The sequence below is a fragment of the Puntigrus tetrazona genome, chromosome 23, assembly GCF_018831695.1.
Source record: "Puntigrus tetrazona isolate hp1 chromosome 23, ASM1883169v1, whole genome shotgun sequence".
In the NCBI taxonomy this organism is placed as follows: Eukaryota; Metazoa; Chordata; class Actinopteri; order Cypriniformes; family Cyprinidae; genus Puntigrus; species Puntigrus tetrazona.
In genome coordinates this window covers 2087610-2102685 of record NC_056721.1, presented here as the reverse complement: position 1 = coordinate 2102685, position 15076 = coordinate 2087610, and the positions used below count along the sequence as shown (strand labels likewise).

General features: G+C 35.6%; 1 protein-coding gene and 1 long non-coding RNA gene across 3 annotated transcripts; one reads left to right on the top strand and one right to left on the bottom strand.

Moving 5' to 3' along the window:
* Positions 1 to 4: 4 nt before the first annotated feature.
* On the bottom strand, positions 5 to 14374 carry LOC122328881 (NACHT, LRR and PYD domains-containing protein 3-like). Its single transcript, XM_043224943.1, has 11 exons — positions 13884 to 14374; positions 11631 to 11742; positions 11411 to 11521; positions 8068 to 9944; positions 6766 to 6901; positions 3253 to 3390; positions 2927 to 3094; positions 2182 to 2355; positions 1168 to 1341; positions 676 to 722; positions 5 to 597 (listed from the first exon to the last, which is right to left on the bottom strand). The coding sequence occupies exons 2-11, from the start codon at positions 11720 to 11722 to the stop codon at positions 59 to 61; spliced, it is 3456 nt and encodes a 1151-aa protein (XP_043080878.1). The 5' UTR covers positions 11723 to 11742; positions 13884 to 14374; the 3' UTR covers positions 5 to 58.
* LOC122328884 lies at positions 528 to 3432 on the top strand. Of its 2 annotated transcripts, XR_006247848.1 has the most exons (3): positions 528 to 655; positions 3025 to 3071; positions 3303 to 3432. It is a non-coding gene; the product is annotated as an uncharacterized LOC122328884 (long non-coding RNA). The 2 variants fall into 2 exon arrangements; XR_006247849.1 differs by lacking the exons at positions 3025 to 3071; positions 3303 to 3432 and adding an exon at positions 874 to 1162 and having other exon boundaries at positions 557 to 655.
* Positions 14375 to 15076: the final 702 nt, after the last annotated feature.

Here is a 15076-nt window from a genome sequence, read left to right as displayed (position 1 = left end):
ATAATTTTAAAAACATTAACAATTTTTATTAGTTATTTTGCTGACCGTGTAGAGGTGATTAACACATCTGACATAAAGACACAGAAGAATCAGTAAAAACCCTGAATCCAGCACAGAGGGGTTCAGTGAATGTGGAGTAAAATGTGTGTAAGTGTGTGAGTGTGTGTGTTTTGGAGACGCTGTAGAAGGACAGAGTGCCATCTTCCCAGTCCAGATACACTCCCACTCTCTTGGAGGAGTGCGGTACAGGTATGTCAGTGCTAAGTTTATTGTGCCAGACAGTGAAAATGTCATCAGAACAATCAAGGCTCCAGGACTTTTCATTGAACCCAAACCTACAATCATCACTTCCTCCTTTCCTGCTCATTTCTTTATATGCCACTGATATAACAGCCCCCCTCCACCCGCTCCATTTAACCTCCCAGTAGCAGCGTCCCGTCAGACTCTCTCTACACACAACCTGAGGAAAGAAATCAAATCTGTCGGGATGATCAGGATATGACTGCTGCTCCTCCAAACGTGTCACCTTTCTGTTCTCCTCAGATAGACAGAGATGAACGTTTGCTGTGTTGGGATCCAGTGTGAGATCACAGGCATCTGGACACAGAGAAAAATAAGAGAGAATTAGAACACAACAGAACAACAATGATAAAAGGTGTGTGTGTGTAAACTTACACTTGTGTAGTCCTGCAGTAATCATAAGCTCTCCAACATGACCCACACTGTAAAAGCAAACAAAAAGCAAACAAAAGTGAACAATGTATATTTTATCAGTATATCTAATATATAACTTATATAATTATATATTATTGACTTTAGTCAATATCATTTACTTGATTGTGAAGTACCCTTGGTGGACACTTTCCCTTCCAGGACACTTGCACAGTGTTATAACACTTTGGATTGTATATACATAGGTGAACAAATGGACTATCAACACATGAAGTTTCTTCAAGACTGCTTTTTGATAAAGAACCAGCAGTCTCTAAGCTTTTAACAGTCTAAGGGCTCTATGTATATGTTGTGTTATTTCAGTTCGGTGTTGTTTGTGAAAAAATATTTTTGTTATTGTATATTGTAAAATATTGTTTTAACATTGTTTGCTCAGCTGATGGGGCAGAGTGTTACACTTTTAACTCCAAATAAACAAAAAAAATTGCAACATACTTAAGTTTATCTAGATTACAGCCTGGATCCTCCAGTAAATCAGAGAGCAGCTTCACTCCTGAATCTCCTGGGTGATTGTAGCTCAGATCCAGCTCTCTCAGATGTGAGGGGTTTGACCGTAGAGCTGAAGCCAGATAACAACAGCCTTCCACTGTCACCATACAGCCAGATAATCTACAGAGACATGCACACATAAATAGTAAAGACCCCAACACTGAAACATGTTTTACAACTATGTAACGGAAACAATTTTCTGTGCTTTTGACATTTGTGCTTATTTCAGCTACTTATAAGCTTAGATAGGAACATCAGACAGCTCGGTATGCCTAAGGAATAGCAGACTAGATTTTTTAAACTATTAGAAAATGTTCAACAATTGTAGCTATTTATAATATTTATTAAACTGCTGTGTCATTGTCATGCTGAAATTGCTCCTGTACCCTCTGTGCATCATTGCCAAGACATGTACCGTTTAATGTGGAGAAACTTAGCATTGTGAGGAAACAGCGTCAAGTATAGTTTGGAATGATTGTAAGAGCCATTTTATGGGCTTGTTTTGGATTGTGTGCATGTGTGTCCAGTAGGGGTCACTCTTGGTGGGTTGGGCACAGTATATAGGTGGGAACCTTCCCTCAGGTGACAGGTGTTGCTGGAGGGAAGGTGCACACAGTTTTTTGACCGCTACGCTAAAGTGTTTGTACCACTATACAAGTTGTAAGGTGATGGACAGGTGGATTTATTGACTGTTTGTTTGGATTCTTGCCATATGGAAATGAAGACCAGTAATGGGTAAAATAAATCTACAACCATGAGCATTTTAATATCTTGTGTGGACATTCGAGTTAATATAAATGTAAGTGTGCGCGTCCATTTACAAGCACCGACCAGCATCCCTCAGCAGCTTAAAGTAGTGGACTTAGCTGCTTACAATGATAATGCATTAATTTCAGTGAAACATTACAAAGGAAATGTTTTGTCTATCATAAAGGTTTTATACAATGTTTGCTATAATACCTTAGTATCTCCAGTGTACAGTTTGGACGCTGTAGCCCAAAACAGAGAATGTTCACTCCTGAATTGTGCAGGTCATTGTTACTCAGGTCCAGCTCTCTAAGTGAGGAGTCTGATGATTGAAGTGCTGAGGCCAAGCCTTTGCATGATTGATCAGTAAGATTACAGATTGCCAGTCTAAACAGAAAGAAGAAGAATAAATATTTAAAGCTCCATTCTACTAATTAACTTTGTGTCAACTAATTCTCATTCATCTGCAACGACATGTCTCCTAACTCTCAGAGTAGACCGTTAGGGTAGGTTTAGAGTTAGTAAAATAAGTTGACATATACTTGCAAAGCTTCTGATAGTCAGTATGTTGTATGCTGTGGAGCCATCAAAATAAAGGTGTAGAAGATATTAATCAGACAGTCTACCAATGAGTGCTAGTTGACATGTAAGTTACTTACTGTTAGTAGAATGTCTGAAGTGGACTATCAAAATAAAGTTTATTATTAAATTTTAATTAAACCTATGTATGCAGTCTATGCTTGTACTTCGTGTGAAATAGAAACAAATGGCAAGTTTTATAGCAAAAGATTTAAATAGTTAAATGAAAATGTCAATAAGAAAAAAACACAAACTCTGTGTTAACAGGTAAGCGAAACACAACAACAAACACATTCTCTCCCCTAAACCGTAACATTACTGTCATTCCTTTACTCTATACAGACAAAGTATAATTATTTGTATTAAAAAAGGTATATACCTCAGAATCTGCAGTTTACAGTAAGGATTCGTCAAACCAGCAAAGAGCAGCTCCATTCCTGAATACTGCTGATCATTGTTATATGGTTCTCTCTGCAGGTAATTTGAAGGTTGTGAAGAGAACGTGAAATCTTCAAATGATTTATGTAGGTATTTGAAGATAGCAAGTCTAAACAGAAAAGGGGCAATTTAGCTTTTAACAGTTATATATAACACATAACATTTTTTTTTACTGAATTTCTGATTGTTTAATGGTAAATTTTGAAAAACACTTAAGTTGATACCATCGTAACTAAATGCTTTTCACTATTAAAAAAAATCACATACCTCAGTTTCATGAGTTGACACTGTGGACCATTCTCTCCTGATTCCTGAAGGTCCAGCTTTCCAAGAAGAGGGTCTGTTAACTGTAGAACTGAAGGTGCACTTTTACAGCAATCATCAGTGTGATTACAGCATGCACCTCTATAACAGAAGAAGAGGAAAAAAATAACATATAATAAGATTTTTTGTTTTTATGGAAATCTTACCAAGCCTGCAAGTATTTGATCCAAAATACAACAAAATCAGTAATATAATGAAATACTTTTTTTCTATTTAAAATAACTGCTTTCTATTTGAATATATTTTAAAATGTAATTCGGTTTTACTATATTTTGATGGTCGATTTAACAAATTCTGTTTAATACAATTAATGTTGCACCTACATAAACTCTAATTAGAGTATTATTAAAGTATTAGTAGACTGGTAGGGTTAGGGTTGGAATAAGTTTACACTGCACTTGCAAAATTACTTATAGTCAGTAGAATGTCTTTTGGGAGACCATCACAATAAAGAGTTAGCAGATATTAATCAGACAGTCTACTAATATTCTAATTAGAGTTAGTTGACCTGTAGGTGCAAAGTTACTTATTGTTAACAGACTGTTCAAAAGGGATCATCAAAATAAAGTGTTACCGTTGACTCTTGTGATCAAAGTTACATTTTACTTCATTTTACGTCATTACTGGCCTTCATTGTCACATAATCCATCAGAAAATCATTCTGATGTACTGATTGGCTTTTCAAGAAACATTTATTATTAGTATTATTACTTCTACTATTCATGTTGTTGTTGTTGTTGTTATCTATATTTAAAACATTTGAGTAAATTTTTCAGGTTTATTTGATGAATAAAAAGATTCAAAGATCAGCATTTATTTTATATATAAGTTTTTGTAACATACTAGTGTAGCCAAGTGAATAGCAATTGGGCAGATTTGTTGTGAAAACCTGGCGACCCTGCATTATCCACTATCCCATTCAAACTTTTGGAGTCAGTACCTACCAAAGAGACTACTTTAAAAACACTGACAATTTTACTGTTCAGAATCTTTGGACTGGTAGTATTTGGCATTGTCCACTTGTCCTAGCTGATTGGCTAATATTCTATTACAGAAAATGTTTATGTTGGGTCTGCTTCAACACTTTGGCCACCTGAAAACTGTAATGAAAGCACATGGTTCCAAGGTAAAATTCTAAACCTAACAAAATAATGTTGCAAAATAATGCAACATTTATTTTAATCTTGTTTAAACAAATCCCCTAAAATAATCACGTTTAAAATCAATCTAGTTTCTAATCTACTCCCTGCTTTCCTTATCTTCTCTCCCATTAGCTGCTTTTCTACTGAGGGCCAGATTTAATGTTTTACAATAATGATAATAATGATATAATTTAATTATTTTATCAGGACTGAAAACAATTTTAAAAGTCTTAAATGCTGGTGTTTCAACACATTTTCAGTATTTCAATATACATTACTAGCTTTTCTATACATTGAGTATTATATATATATATATATATATATATATATATATATATATATATATATATATATATATATATATATTAATACAGTGGTTCTGAGAATTTATGATTATTTGATGGCAATTTCTGATTGCTAAATACAAATAAAGTTGAACAATAATTTAATTTAGTATCTAATATATATATATATATATAGATATTATAAAAGAGTCACATACATTTTTCAGGAGTTTGTAACTACAGAAATCTGTTTAGGGGTATTTTTGTGGGTGTTTTTCTGAGGATTTTTTATATTGTTCATACTGATATATAAATTATATCGTATAGACCAAAATTAAGAAACATTTTTAAAATTTTGGCCATATCGCTCACCCCTATCCAGCGTATCTGAATGTGTATTACAGTATAGATAGAAGCCATGCTGCACTCTAGCTATTCAGCATCACTCAATCTAAACTTGTACTACAGGAGCTTGGAAAACATTCATTGCCATCACCTGTATAATGTTTAGAGACATAAGCTATGTGCCAATCCCTGCTGTTACCTTAAAATTGAATGCATATTTGTGGGCACTCTGCTATTAGGATACTATTGACCCAGATTTTCTATTCAGCTACCAGCTGTACTGGCAACCGATAAAGAGAGAGAAGTTGAGTAGCACAATAAAATTCCAAAGGATGCATACAAACCAAGGGAGACTGAGTAAAGTACTGTTGTGATGAAGTGACACCTGGAAGACCAGGGTCCCTATTTATCAAGCTTCTCAAAGTGCGGATCCATGGTGCTTGTCTTGTTTTCGTTAGTTTTTTGGTTTTTAAACACAATCCGTTTTGTCGAATGAATTGCTGAATACACACCACAATATCTTTTTCTAGTTTTTCACTATTCAGTAATTTTGCTGAACATTGTAATAGACAGAGTAGCACTTTAGAATGCGCAAGTGGGGGAAGCAAGCCGGCACGCTCTTAAAGCATTTTCAGAGCGGATTTCAAATGACGCAGTCTAGCATCCATCTAGAGAATCTCCACTCCAACAAAATGCAGATGCGATGCAGAATCAGCAGGCAAAAATGTGTGGCAAAGGAACATGCTTTTGCATCAATAAAATGTGTTGTACAGTGCTAAAATTGCTTTTTATCAACTGTAAGCATTTCTATTCCTATTTATTGTTGTAAGTGTTTACTAGAGCAGCTTTGGGACTCACTGATTACTGATTGACTGTAAACAGATAAACCTCTGGACTGTAAAGAGATAAACTAATGAAACAGAGCAGGCATTACAAGCCTTTTTAGACTGCAGTGATTGAAGTGTTTTACCGTTTGAATCTGGACAAGCTCACATTATCTTGTACACTCAGACGAGATTCACAAACAATCAGAGTAGAGATCAGAGTGGCTAAGAAAAAGTAAAAAAGCTAAAAATACTAAAAAGCTAGAGTATCAGTTATCTTCCAATGACATGGCATCAGCATGGAAAGGCCTAAAAAAAATAAAAATACTACAAGTTGCAGTTTTATTGGAGGTTCAAACCCGGTCTTACACCCCACACCTGCTTTTAAACATATCTCTGCACAACTCTTAACACCTCCAGGTAACCCCCACACCTGTACTTAAGATCAGTGAAGATGATGTGAGAAGAGGTTAAAGAATTGCCTGGTGCAGTCACAGCAACCTGGAGCTTAACATGCTAAAACAGTGGAGATGATAGAAGACTTCAGGAGAAACACTCCTGCGTTCCCCTTATTCAATAACATGGACAATACTTTAACAACAGTGAAGCCATTTATGTTCCTGGGCACCACCATCTCTCAGGACCTGAAGTGGGGCAATCACCACCATGAGCACCAATCAGCCAAACATAGAAAAATATTCTTCCCTCGGGGCATCTACCTTTTGAACCCAATATATTCATCTGGTTTTGTTAGTGCTTTGTAAAGTTTTGTAAAATTGTACAAGTGTACAAAATTTTGAAAGCATGAAGTTGATGTCAATTTATTGCATCATCAGTACATTATTTTCAAAAATAACAAACCTCTCCAGTTGACTCTGTGGACTGTTCTCTCTATCCTGCAGGTTATTGTTAGTCAGGTCTAGCTCTCTCAGAAGAGAGTCCGGTGATTGTAGAATTGAGAACACAATGTCACAGCACTCAGCAGTGAGGTTACAGCCTGCAAGTCTACAACAGAGGTAGAAGATAAAACAATTAACATAATTAGCAATTACCTGATGACTAATGTGCTGTAACATGAAAACATTTACGCTCCAATCAACATTGATCTAGATGACCTGAAGGCAGCTACATAGCGAGGGCATATCAAAGGAACATAAACTTGTCAAACATACCAGGACAAAACTATTAGCCAATCAGAGCAGTGGTTGTTTACTTCTGAGTCTACAATCCACCACGCCTATTCAAACGAAGCATTTTATTATTATGTTTTTTATGTTAAAATTGTAAAAATATTGTAAGTGGATCTCACAGAACCACAGAGAGAGTTCGTGATTACTTTAAACCCTATTCCAACTTCTGTAGTAATTCCAAAGTAAATTAAAAAAATTTTGGCGGTAATCTTAGTGATCCTCTGAGAAACTAATCTCATCTAAACGTGAATGTCTGTGATGGCTGACAAAAAATTTCACAATGAGTTTGTTTGTGTATTTTGACCAACATGAACGATTGACACCAACAGATATGGCGACAAAGTGTTAGGGTCAGGTTTAAAACTTACAGACTGATTTATGGTTCTGATTTAAACTATCCAAACCATGTGAACATAGAGTGGCGGTCGGATGGAAGTATTAAACTAAGTTCTCTTTCATGTCTTAATGAGCTGAACCTGTGAAATACATACACTGTTAACAGCTGGGGGAAAATACCTGTCTATGCTGTTAATATGACAGAAAATCACTCCTGAGTCCTTGACATTTCAAACTTAAATTCTGCTTTTAAATGTAAGTTAAATGTAGTGTGAAGATTAACATTGAGGAATGTGTATGACCATTCTAATAAGTCCATCAGCAGTCATGAATAAGGTTTATACAATGTCGCTTTATTTTAAAGATTCTGAAAACAGCTTGTCCTGAGACACTGCTTATGATTCATAGACAAGGCAGAACTTAGGGGGGTGTATTAAGCTTAATATAGTTTACACTATAATTTCTTTGTAGAACCTACTGGTAGTTTTTCATTGCTAACACTGCTTCTCTCAAGCATCTGCAGAAGGAACATTGTGTAAACAACACAATACCACAGACTTAGTAGCTATGTAGATATGGTTTACCTGAACTGGAAAATAAATAGTTTAAATAATATTGAATAACATCATATCAATACTCACATAGCCTTTTCTGCAGTTGCTCACAGCTGGTAAAAGTCGTCTTCTACCCTCATCTGTTGTGTTGTATTTCTTAAGGTCGAGCTCATCCAGAACCTCCTCTGACATTTGAAGCATGTAAGCTATTGCTGAGCAGTGAGCAGGAGAGAGTTTATTCTTTGAGTGTTTGTCTGATTTCACAAAGTCCTGAATCTCTCTGTACAGAGTCTGATCCTTCATTTCAAGCAGACAGAGGAGCAATATAATAGATTTTCTAGCAAAGAGATTACGTCCATCTTTAATTTTGTCTTTAATGTACTGTGTAATATTTGTAATGCTCTCCGAGCTGTTCACTGTTCCTATCAATAAATCTTCAAAGAGTCTCTGATTGGACTCCAGTGAGATGCCTAGGAGGAATCTGATGAAAAGATCTAGTTGTCCATTTTCACTCTCAAGGGTTTTATAAACAGCTGTTTTTAGTAGTTCACACAGAGATTTGTACTCAGACCTGTACCTTTCATAATTATGACCCAAAAATAACTGCAGTAATCTTGTGTTCTGGACTACATGGGAGAAGAACACACAGAAAGCCGCAAGAAACTCCTGAAAGCTCAGATGTATGAAGCTATAGACCTTTCTCTGATGAATGACAGATTCCTCCTTGAAGATCTCAGTGCAAATCCCAGAATACACTGAGGCATCAGTGACATCTATGCCGCTCTCAATCAGGTCCTCCTCATAGAACATCACATTGCCCTTCATCAACTGTTTGAAAGCTAGTTCAGCAAGTTTCACAATCATTTCTCTATTTGACTTTAGGATCTTCTCTGAATCCTTCTCTTCATATTTCTGATTCCTTGTATTAATTTGACTTAGCAGGAAATGGATGTACATTTCAGTAAGAGTTTTGGGGATTTCTGCACTGTCATTGTGGTTCAGGTGGTTTTGAAGCACAGTGGCTAAGATCCAGCAGAAGACAGGGATGTGGCACATGATGTAGAGGCTTCTTGATCTTTTGATATGGGAGATGATTCTGCTGGCTTGATGTTCATCACTGATTCTTTTCTTAAAATATTCTTCCTTCTGAGACTCATTGAATCCCTGTATTTCTGTCAAGCGGTTGATGTATTGGGAGGGGATCCGTTTGGCTGCTGCAGGTCTGGAGGTGATCCAGATGTGAGAACAAGGAAGAAGATCTCCTTTTATGAGGTTTGTTATCAACACACTGACAGATGAAATCTCAGTAACATCAGAAGCTTTCTCAGTGTCTGAAAAGTTCATTGCAATTCTGCTTTCGTCCAGACCATCAAAGATGAACACAACTTTACACTCCTCATAAATCTCTGAATCCAGATCATGAAGTTCAGGATAAAAGTCCAGCAATAGTCTGTGAAGACTGTACTGATGCTCTTCAATCAAGTTCAGCTCTCGAAATGGAAGCACAAACATGAAATCTACATCCTGATTGGCTTTTCCCTCGGCCCAATCCAGAATGAACTTCTGCACAGAGACCGTTTTTCCAATTCCAGCAATGCCTTTAGTAAGAACAGCCTTTATTTGTTTTTTTCCCTCACATCCTGAATGATGCAATGGTTTAAATATATCATTGCAAAGGATTGGAGTGTCTTGTGAGGGCTGTGTTTTGGGATTTTTCTCAATCTGTACAATCTCATGTTCTTCATTGACTCCTTCACTCTCTCCTTCTATGATGTAGAGCTCTGTGTAGATCCTGTTCAGAAGGGTTTGATTCTTTTGTGTGATTCCTTCAAATAAGGTCTCATATTTGTTCTTCATGCATGTTTTGTGAGTGTCTTTTATTCTTTGTTGTATGATGTTGATCTCCACTAAGGAAGTGGTTAGATGATTCACAGATTTCACTAGATCGTTGCGTTCGTCACTGGAGAAACAGCAACAGAAAAGCAGAACAACAAACAGAAAAAAACATTGTGAAAGTATGTGAAACTAAAATCTAAGATAGAAAATATGCAGTGCTGTGCAGAAGTTTTTGTGTTTATGTTGCCACTGTATGTTAAACTCCTTTAACCCTTAAAGCCATGAGCATTTTTTGGGTGCCTGACACACCTGCAGTTTTCTTAGTTTTTTCAGATCCTAGCAGTCAGCATTATTGTCCCATATATCATTATAAACAGCAGAACTTGAATTTTAAGTCTAGATCATTTAAATTCTCAACTTTTCTCAAGAATGAATGAATTTACAGAATTTTAGGAAAAGAACAAGCAACAACTGAGTGTTCTTTACTATGTACTCAAACAGAAACTGGATTTTTTTGGGTGGAATGATTTTCTTTACAAAGTTGTATATACTTCCAAATTCGATTTTTAGTGAAAAACAGGTCTATTTCGTTACTAATCAATATAGATATGTCCAGAAATGTTTATGGAGAAAGAAAACTGAAAGTGTTTTATAATATCAAAACTAAGGAGAGAAGTCACAGTTAAAGGCTGTAAATAAAGGCTGTAAAGTGGAGCATTTTAACATTCGATGAATTGCAGCTTGAATCACAAGAAAAACCGGGAGGTTGCTGCTTGGCAATGTAGTGGCAAATTAGGAAGAATTGTGTGTGATGTAGACAGCATTCAAATGAAGTTTATCATGAATAAATATTACATAAAATACATAAAATAAAATAGAAGAAAACATTTTTATCCATTCTATTAGCTGATTGCCTTTATTATTATTATTAGGCTATTGTTATTATTAACCTATTGTGGTTACATGTTTATATTCATTGATATATTGATATACATTTTTTCACCTACTTTTCAATCTCTTTATTTAACATTCTGAATAGTTTTGTAAATAATACTGTAAATGTTCAACACTGAGTATGCATTTTACTGGTCTTTGGTTATGCACATAAGATCTATATTTAAGTAGTCATTGCCCACAAAGGATTCTCAACAAAGGGAAAAATTAACATTTTATTTATGATTATATATTTTTGTCCAATTGCATTTGAGCCCCTCAAAATGTTGGGGACTGTGTATAAAAATAGTTATAATTCCTGAGCATTTTATGTCTATTCTATTCTAGGTAATCAAAGCCAAAATTATGAAAATTGTGTCAGGGTTAAAATATTTATATGTTGCATTTAAATGATAGCATTTCTACACATCATTAACGACAAAACAATTAAAATTTGATCAAATCTTATACAAATTTTATGTTGAAAAATTTACAAAATGATTGTCAGTTAGCTTTTTATGTTTCAAAATGTTGGTATAGGAACCATGAATTAAAATATCAGATTAAGTGCAGTAATTCCTTTAAAGATTCCTTTAATCATTTAAACATAGCCTATAAATACATAACATCTCATCAGCTTTCACTGTTTATACTCACACAGGGTGAGAGGTCACTGTTTCATTACAGAAATCAGGAGGATGACCGACGGATTCATTACACTTCATGGACACACAGCTGGATGCTGGAGATGCTGCTGTCTGTCTCCTTCTGATGATATGATTATGAAAAAGGTGATTCAGAGACTGTATGCTGAAGAAGACAATCTGTTATATTACTATGATTTGGTTTCATGTTTGCAGTACTGTCAACGCCTCACCTGGGGTCAGAGGTCACTGACATCTCACAGCTGGACTCTAGATATGGTGCTCTCTGGTGCTCTCTCTGAACATCCTCCTCGTCGGCACTCATTTTAGAGATACATTTCAGGACTGAAAGTGACAATAAATATCATGTATATAAAAAGGTTATAATATTTTGGTGTGCCTAACTAATGTAATGTAAGAGGAAGTTAAAGAAAAAACGTTTTTTTAATTGATAGTTCCTACATCATAAATAATAGACTATGTCAAGATATAAACACTGGAGAGCAGGAATCCAGAAAAGTAATCCACCTAAATGTGACGTTTTGAGTAGTACTGCGTTTAAGCTTTCAGCTCTGCTGGGTTTCGGGGGAGGCGTTGAAAATGGAGAAGTCAAATCGGACACTTCCCAAAAATTGCTCATCTGCTATACAATTGGACGTCTCCTTTTAGATGTCAAATAGATGTCTGTTAGATGTCTTTAAGATGTTTCTGATTAAGAATGTCTGCCAGACGTTTGTAGACAGCAGAGGCTTTCCAGATCAAGAGATCTTTAACAGGCATCTTGGGGTTGGGTAACCATTTCAACGAGACGATGCCTACAGTTTAAGCGAGAGCCTTGATGACGATGCACTTTATTCTCATTGGTCAGATTCTGGGATGACAAGGACGACACGTATTGCATGCTCATTCTAACAATTCATTTCTAATAAAGCTCACAAATGAAGAGAAGAAAGTAATTCCACCTGCTGCTCTCTCCAGAAGGTGGCAGGCTAATATAGTTCATCTCGAACAAGCCCTTGAACTGCTACACATTGGCTTTTTTAACAAGAAGGTTTTGCTACACGTTTCTAAATGTGGCTCGACAAAAAACTAACGCATTCTAAAAATCGAAACAATTGCGAGACAGAGATATAATGTTATTTAATAAAATAATTTCAATAATTAGTAATAAAATAATTGATAATAAGTGATTATTTTGACTTTTCTTAAAAATGAAGTGCAAGTCTTGAAAGTTCTTAAATTGGATGTTAAAATAATCCTGCAGATGCCAGTTTATTATATGGTAAGCTATATGGTACTATTCTTTGAATAAACCATTTTTAACGACCCTCTTAATTTGTTCTGTCGTCCACTAATAAAAAATGACCTCTGTATGTACATTTAATTTCATTGTTATAGCACAAGTTTTATAGCTGAAACCTTTGAAAAAAATGTACCTTTAATTTCCATCAATAAAAAGGATATTAAGTAAGATAAAAGATGTAAAGACGTGGAAGACGAGTAATCTGGCCCCTTGGTATAAAGGAGAAAAAATACTGGTCCTCGGTCACTATCAAAGTTGGCCATCCCTGGTCTACAGTATTCTGATTCATTAAAGTAGCCTACCTCAATATACAGTGAGGTTAATGGCAAAGAGAATGCATAGCTGGTTTAAAGTCTTCTCACCATATCTTGTATATCAAAAGTTTGCCTTTGCTTTAATCAAGATATGAGGTGATACATTTGAATTTTTTTTTTTTTTTTTTTTTGTCAAATTTAACATGTATACTGTTCACAAATGTTACAATGTAGGTTCCAATGTAAGCTGAAAAAGTTATGTACATTGTGTTTCACATGCTGACGTAAAGATGGTGACATTCTGAGAAGACCAAGCAGGCAGCCCAGTGCAGTGTGTTTAGGACACTATTTTGTCAAATAAAGACAAGTAACGTCTTCATCCCTGGACTGTTTTGTGTGTGTTTTCATTCCCCATGTGCTCTGTGTGACCTAGTTTTGTTCTTTTGTTAATCAGTTCATTACGTTCAGGTGTGTCTCATCATTTAATGTCAGTTTTATTCTGTTCAGTGCAAGTTTGTCTGGTATTGATGATATATATGTGTGTGTGGTGGCTACCCTTCTGTCTAAAATCTGTCCTTGATTTATTAAAAGACTTGTTATTTGTTATCTTTGTGCACTCCTTCCCACACCACACCATGACCTATATGAAATAATGCTGCTTAATTATCAAAAATGGTAATATAACATACTACAATATAACATACAAGTGGCACTTGAGCTTAAATACATCAAATAGAAAACTATATATATCATAACAAAAAATAAGTGAATTGAATAGCCTACCGATTACCATTACTGTGACTTTTGGTGCAGTGCTTTTGTAGTCATTTAGTATTCAAATTTCGTTTTATGTAATGAAATAAGACCCAGATCGCTACACAGATAAGCTTGTCTGTCGAAAAAAAAAAAAGTTTAAATAAATAGCTTACAGCCTGGTGATTTGTTGACAGCTTCTAATCAGAATTTACCGTGAGATGTGAAGAAGATCGGCTTTTAGTTTTCTTTTCATCCACAGGTTTAACTGAATATTTCCTGTTTCAGTCTGAGAAACTACCACCAGCGTGCTTTGACCCCACCCACAGCTTAACTTGGTTTCGGCTCGCCTTACCGCTCTGCAGCGTTGCCAGATTTGGCTAATACATTTTCATATGCAGCAACCAGAAACATGTGCTACTTGCATAAGTATTCACACCCTTATCTGGGACAGTTGAAATTTAACTCGGGGTCAATTTCTTAAAAATTATTATTTCTCAACTGTCATTTCTGTGTGCTTTCTCTTCATCCTCCGCAAATTAAGATACAGTAGGTAGTTTAGGATTGTACTTGTTAGACTGTACAAACGTGTTCCAATGGTAATGAATTTTTGCTGTTTTGCTTGAATTGTCTTGATGGTTTTAAGTATTATGTCAATTGCGGGTTAGTCGAGGGGTTGGGCGTTTCATACTTTTCCAAAGTAATAGTGATAGTGACTGTCAAGTGTTTAATCTGAGTTTTGCTCATTGCAGGAGCTGAGTGCCTAGGGCTGGAGTGGCGTTGGGGTTTCTTTCACAAATGGTCGTGTGTGTGTGTGTGTATCACAGGTATATGTAAAAGGTGTGTTGCTGTGTAGGCTGATTATGCCCTTATGGCTTGCTGCCAAGCCTCGGTTCCTGTATCCTAAAGAAAGAAGGAAGAAAGATTGCTGTTTGTAATAGGAGATGTCACACTGCATGACAATGTACAAAATATTGCCAGAATTTCATTGGAGGTCAAATTTTAACCTGTCGGAAACTACCAATCAAAGACTATAGATTTTAGCATAGGATTATAGAAATCCTTTAGGATATCAGACAGCTAAATCATGGCTAAAATTGCAGTGTGAGCTGGGTTTAAGGCATCTCCGATTAGACAGCAAATGTCCAGCTGACACTTATTATTCTTCTGGGGAGCATTGTAGGTTCACCTTGATTCAGATTCTGGATGCTGACTTCTCTCATTTCCTTCTAACACAAATGCTCTTCATTTTGGGGTGATTGAAGAGAAATGACCAGGTTCATGAGCACATTTTTTTTTTTTTTTTTTTAGGAAACTTACATTTCTAAATTAGGTTTATTTTTTTTGTAGCATTGTAAGAAAACAGTAA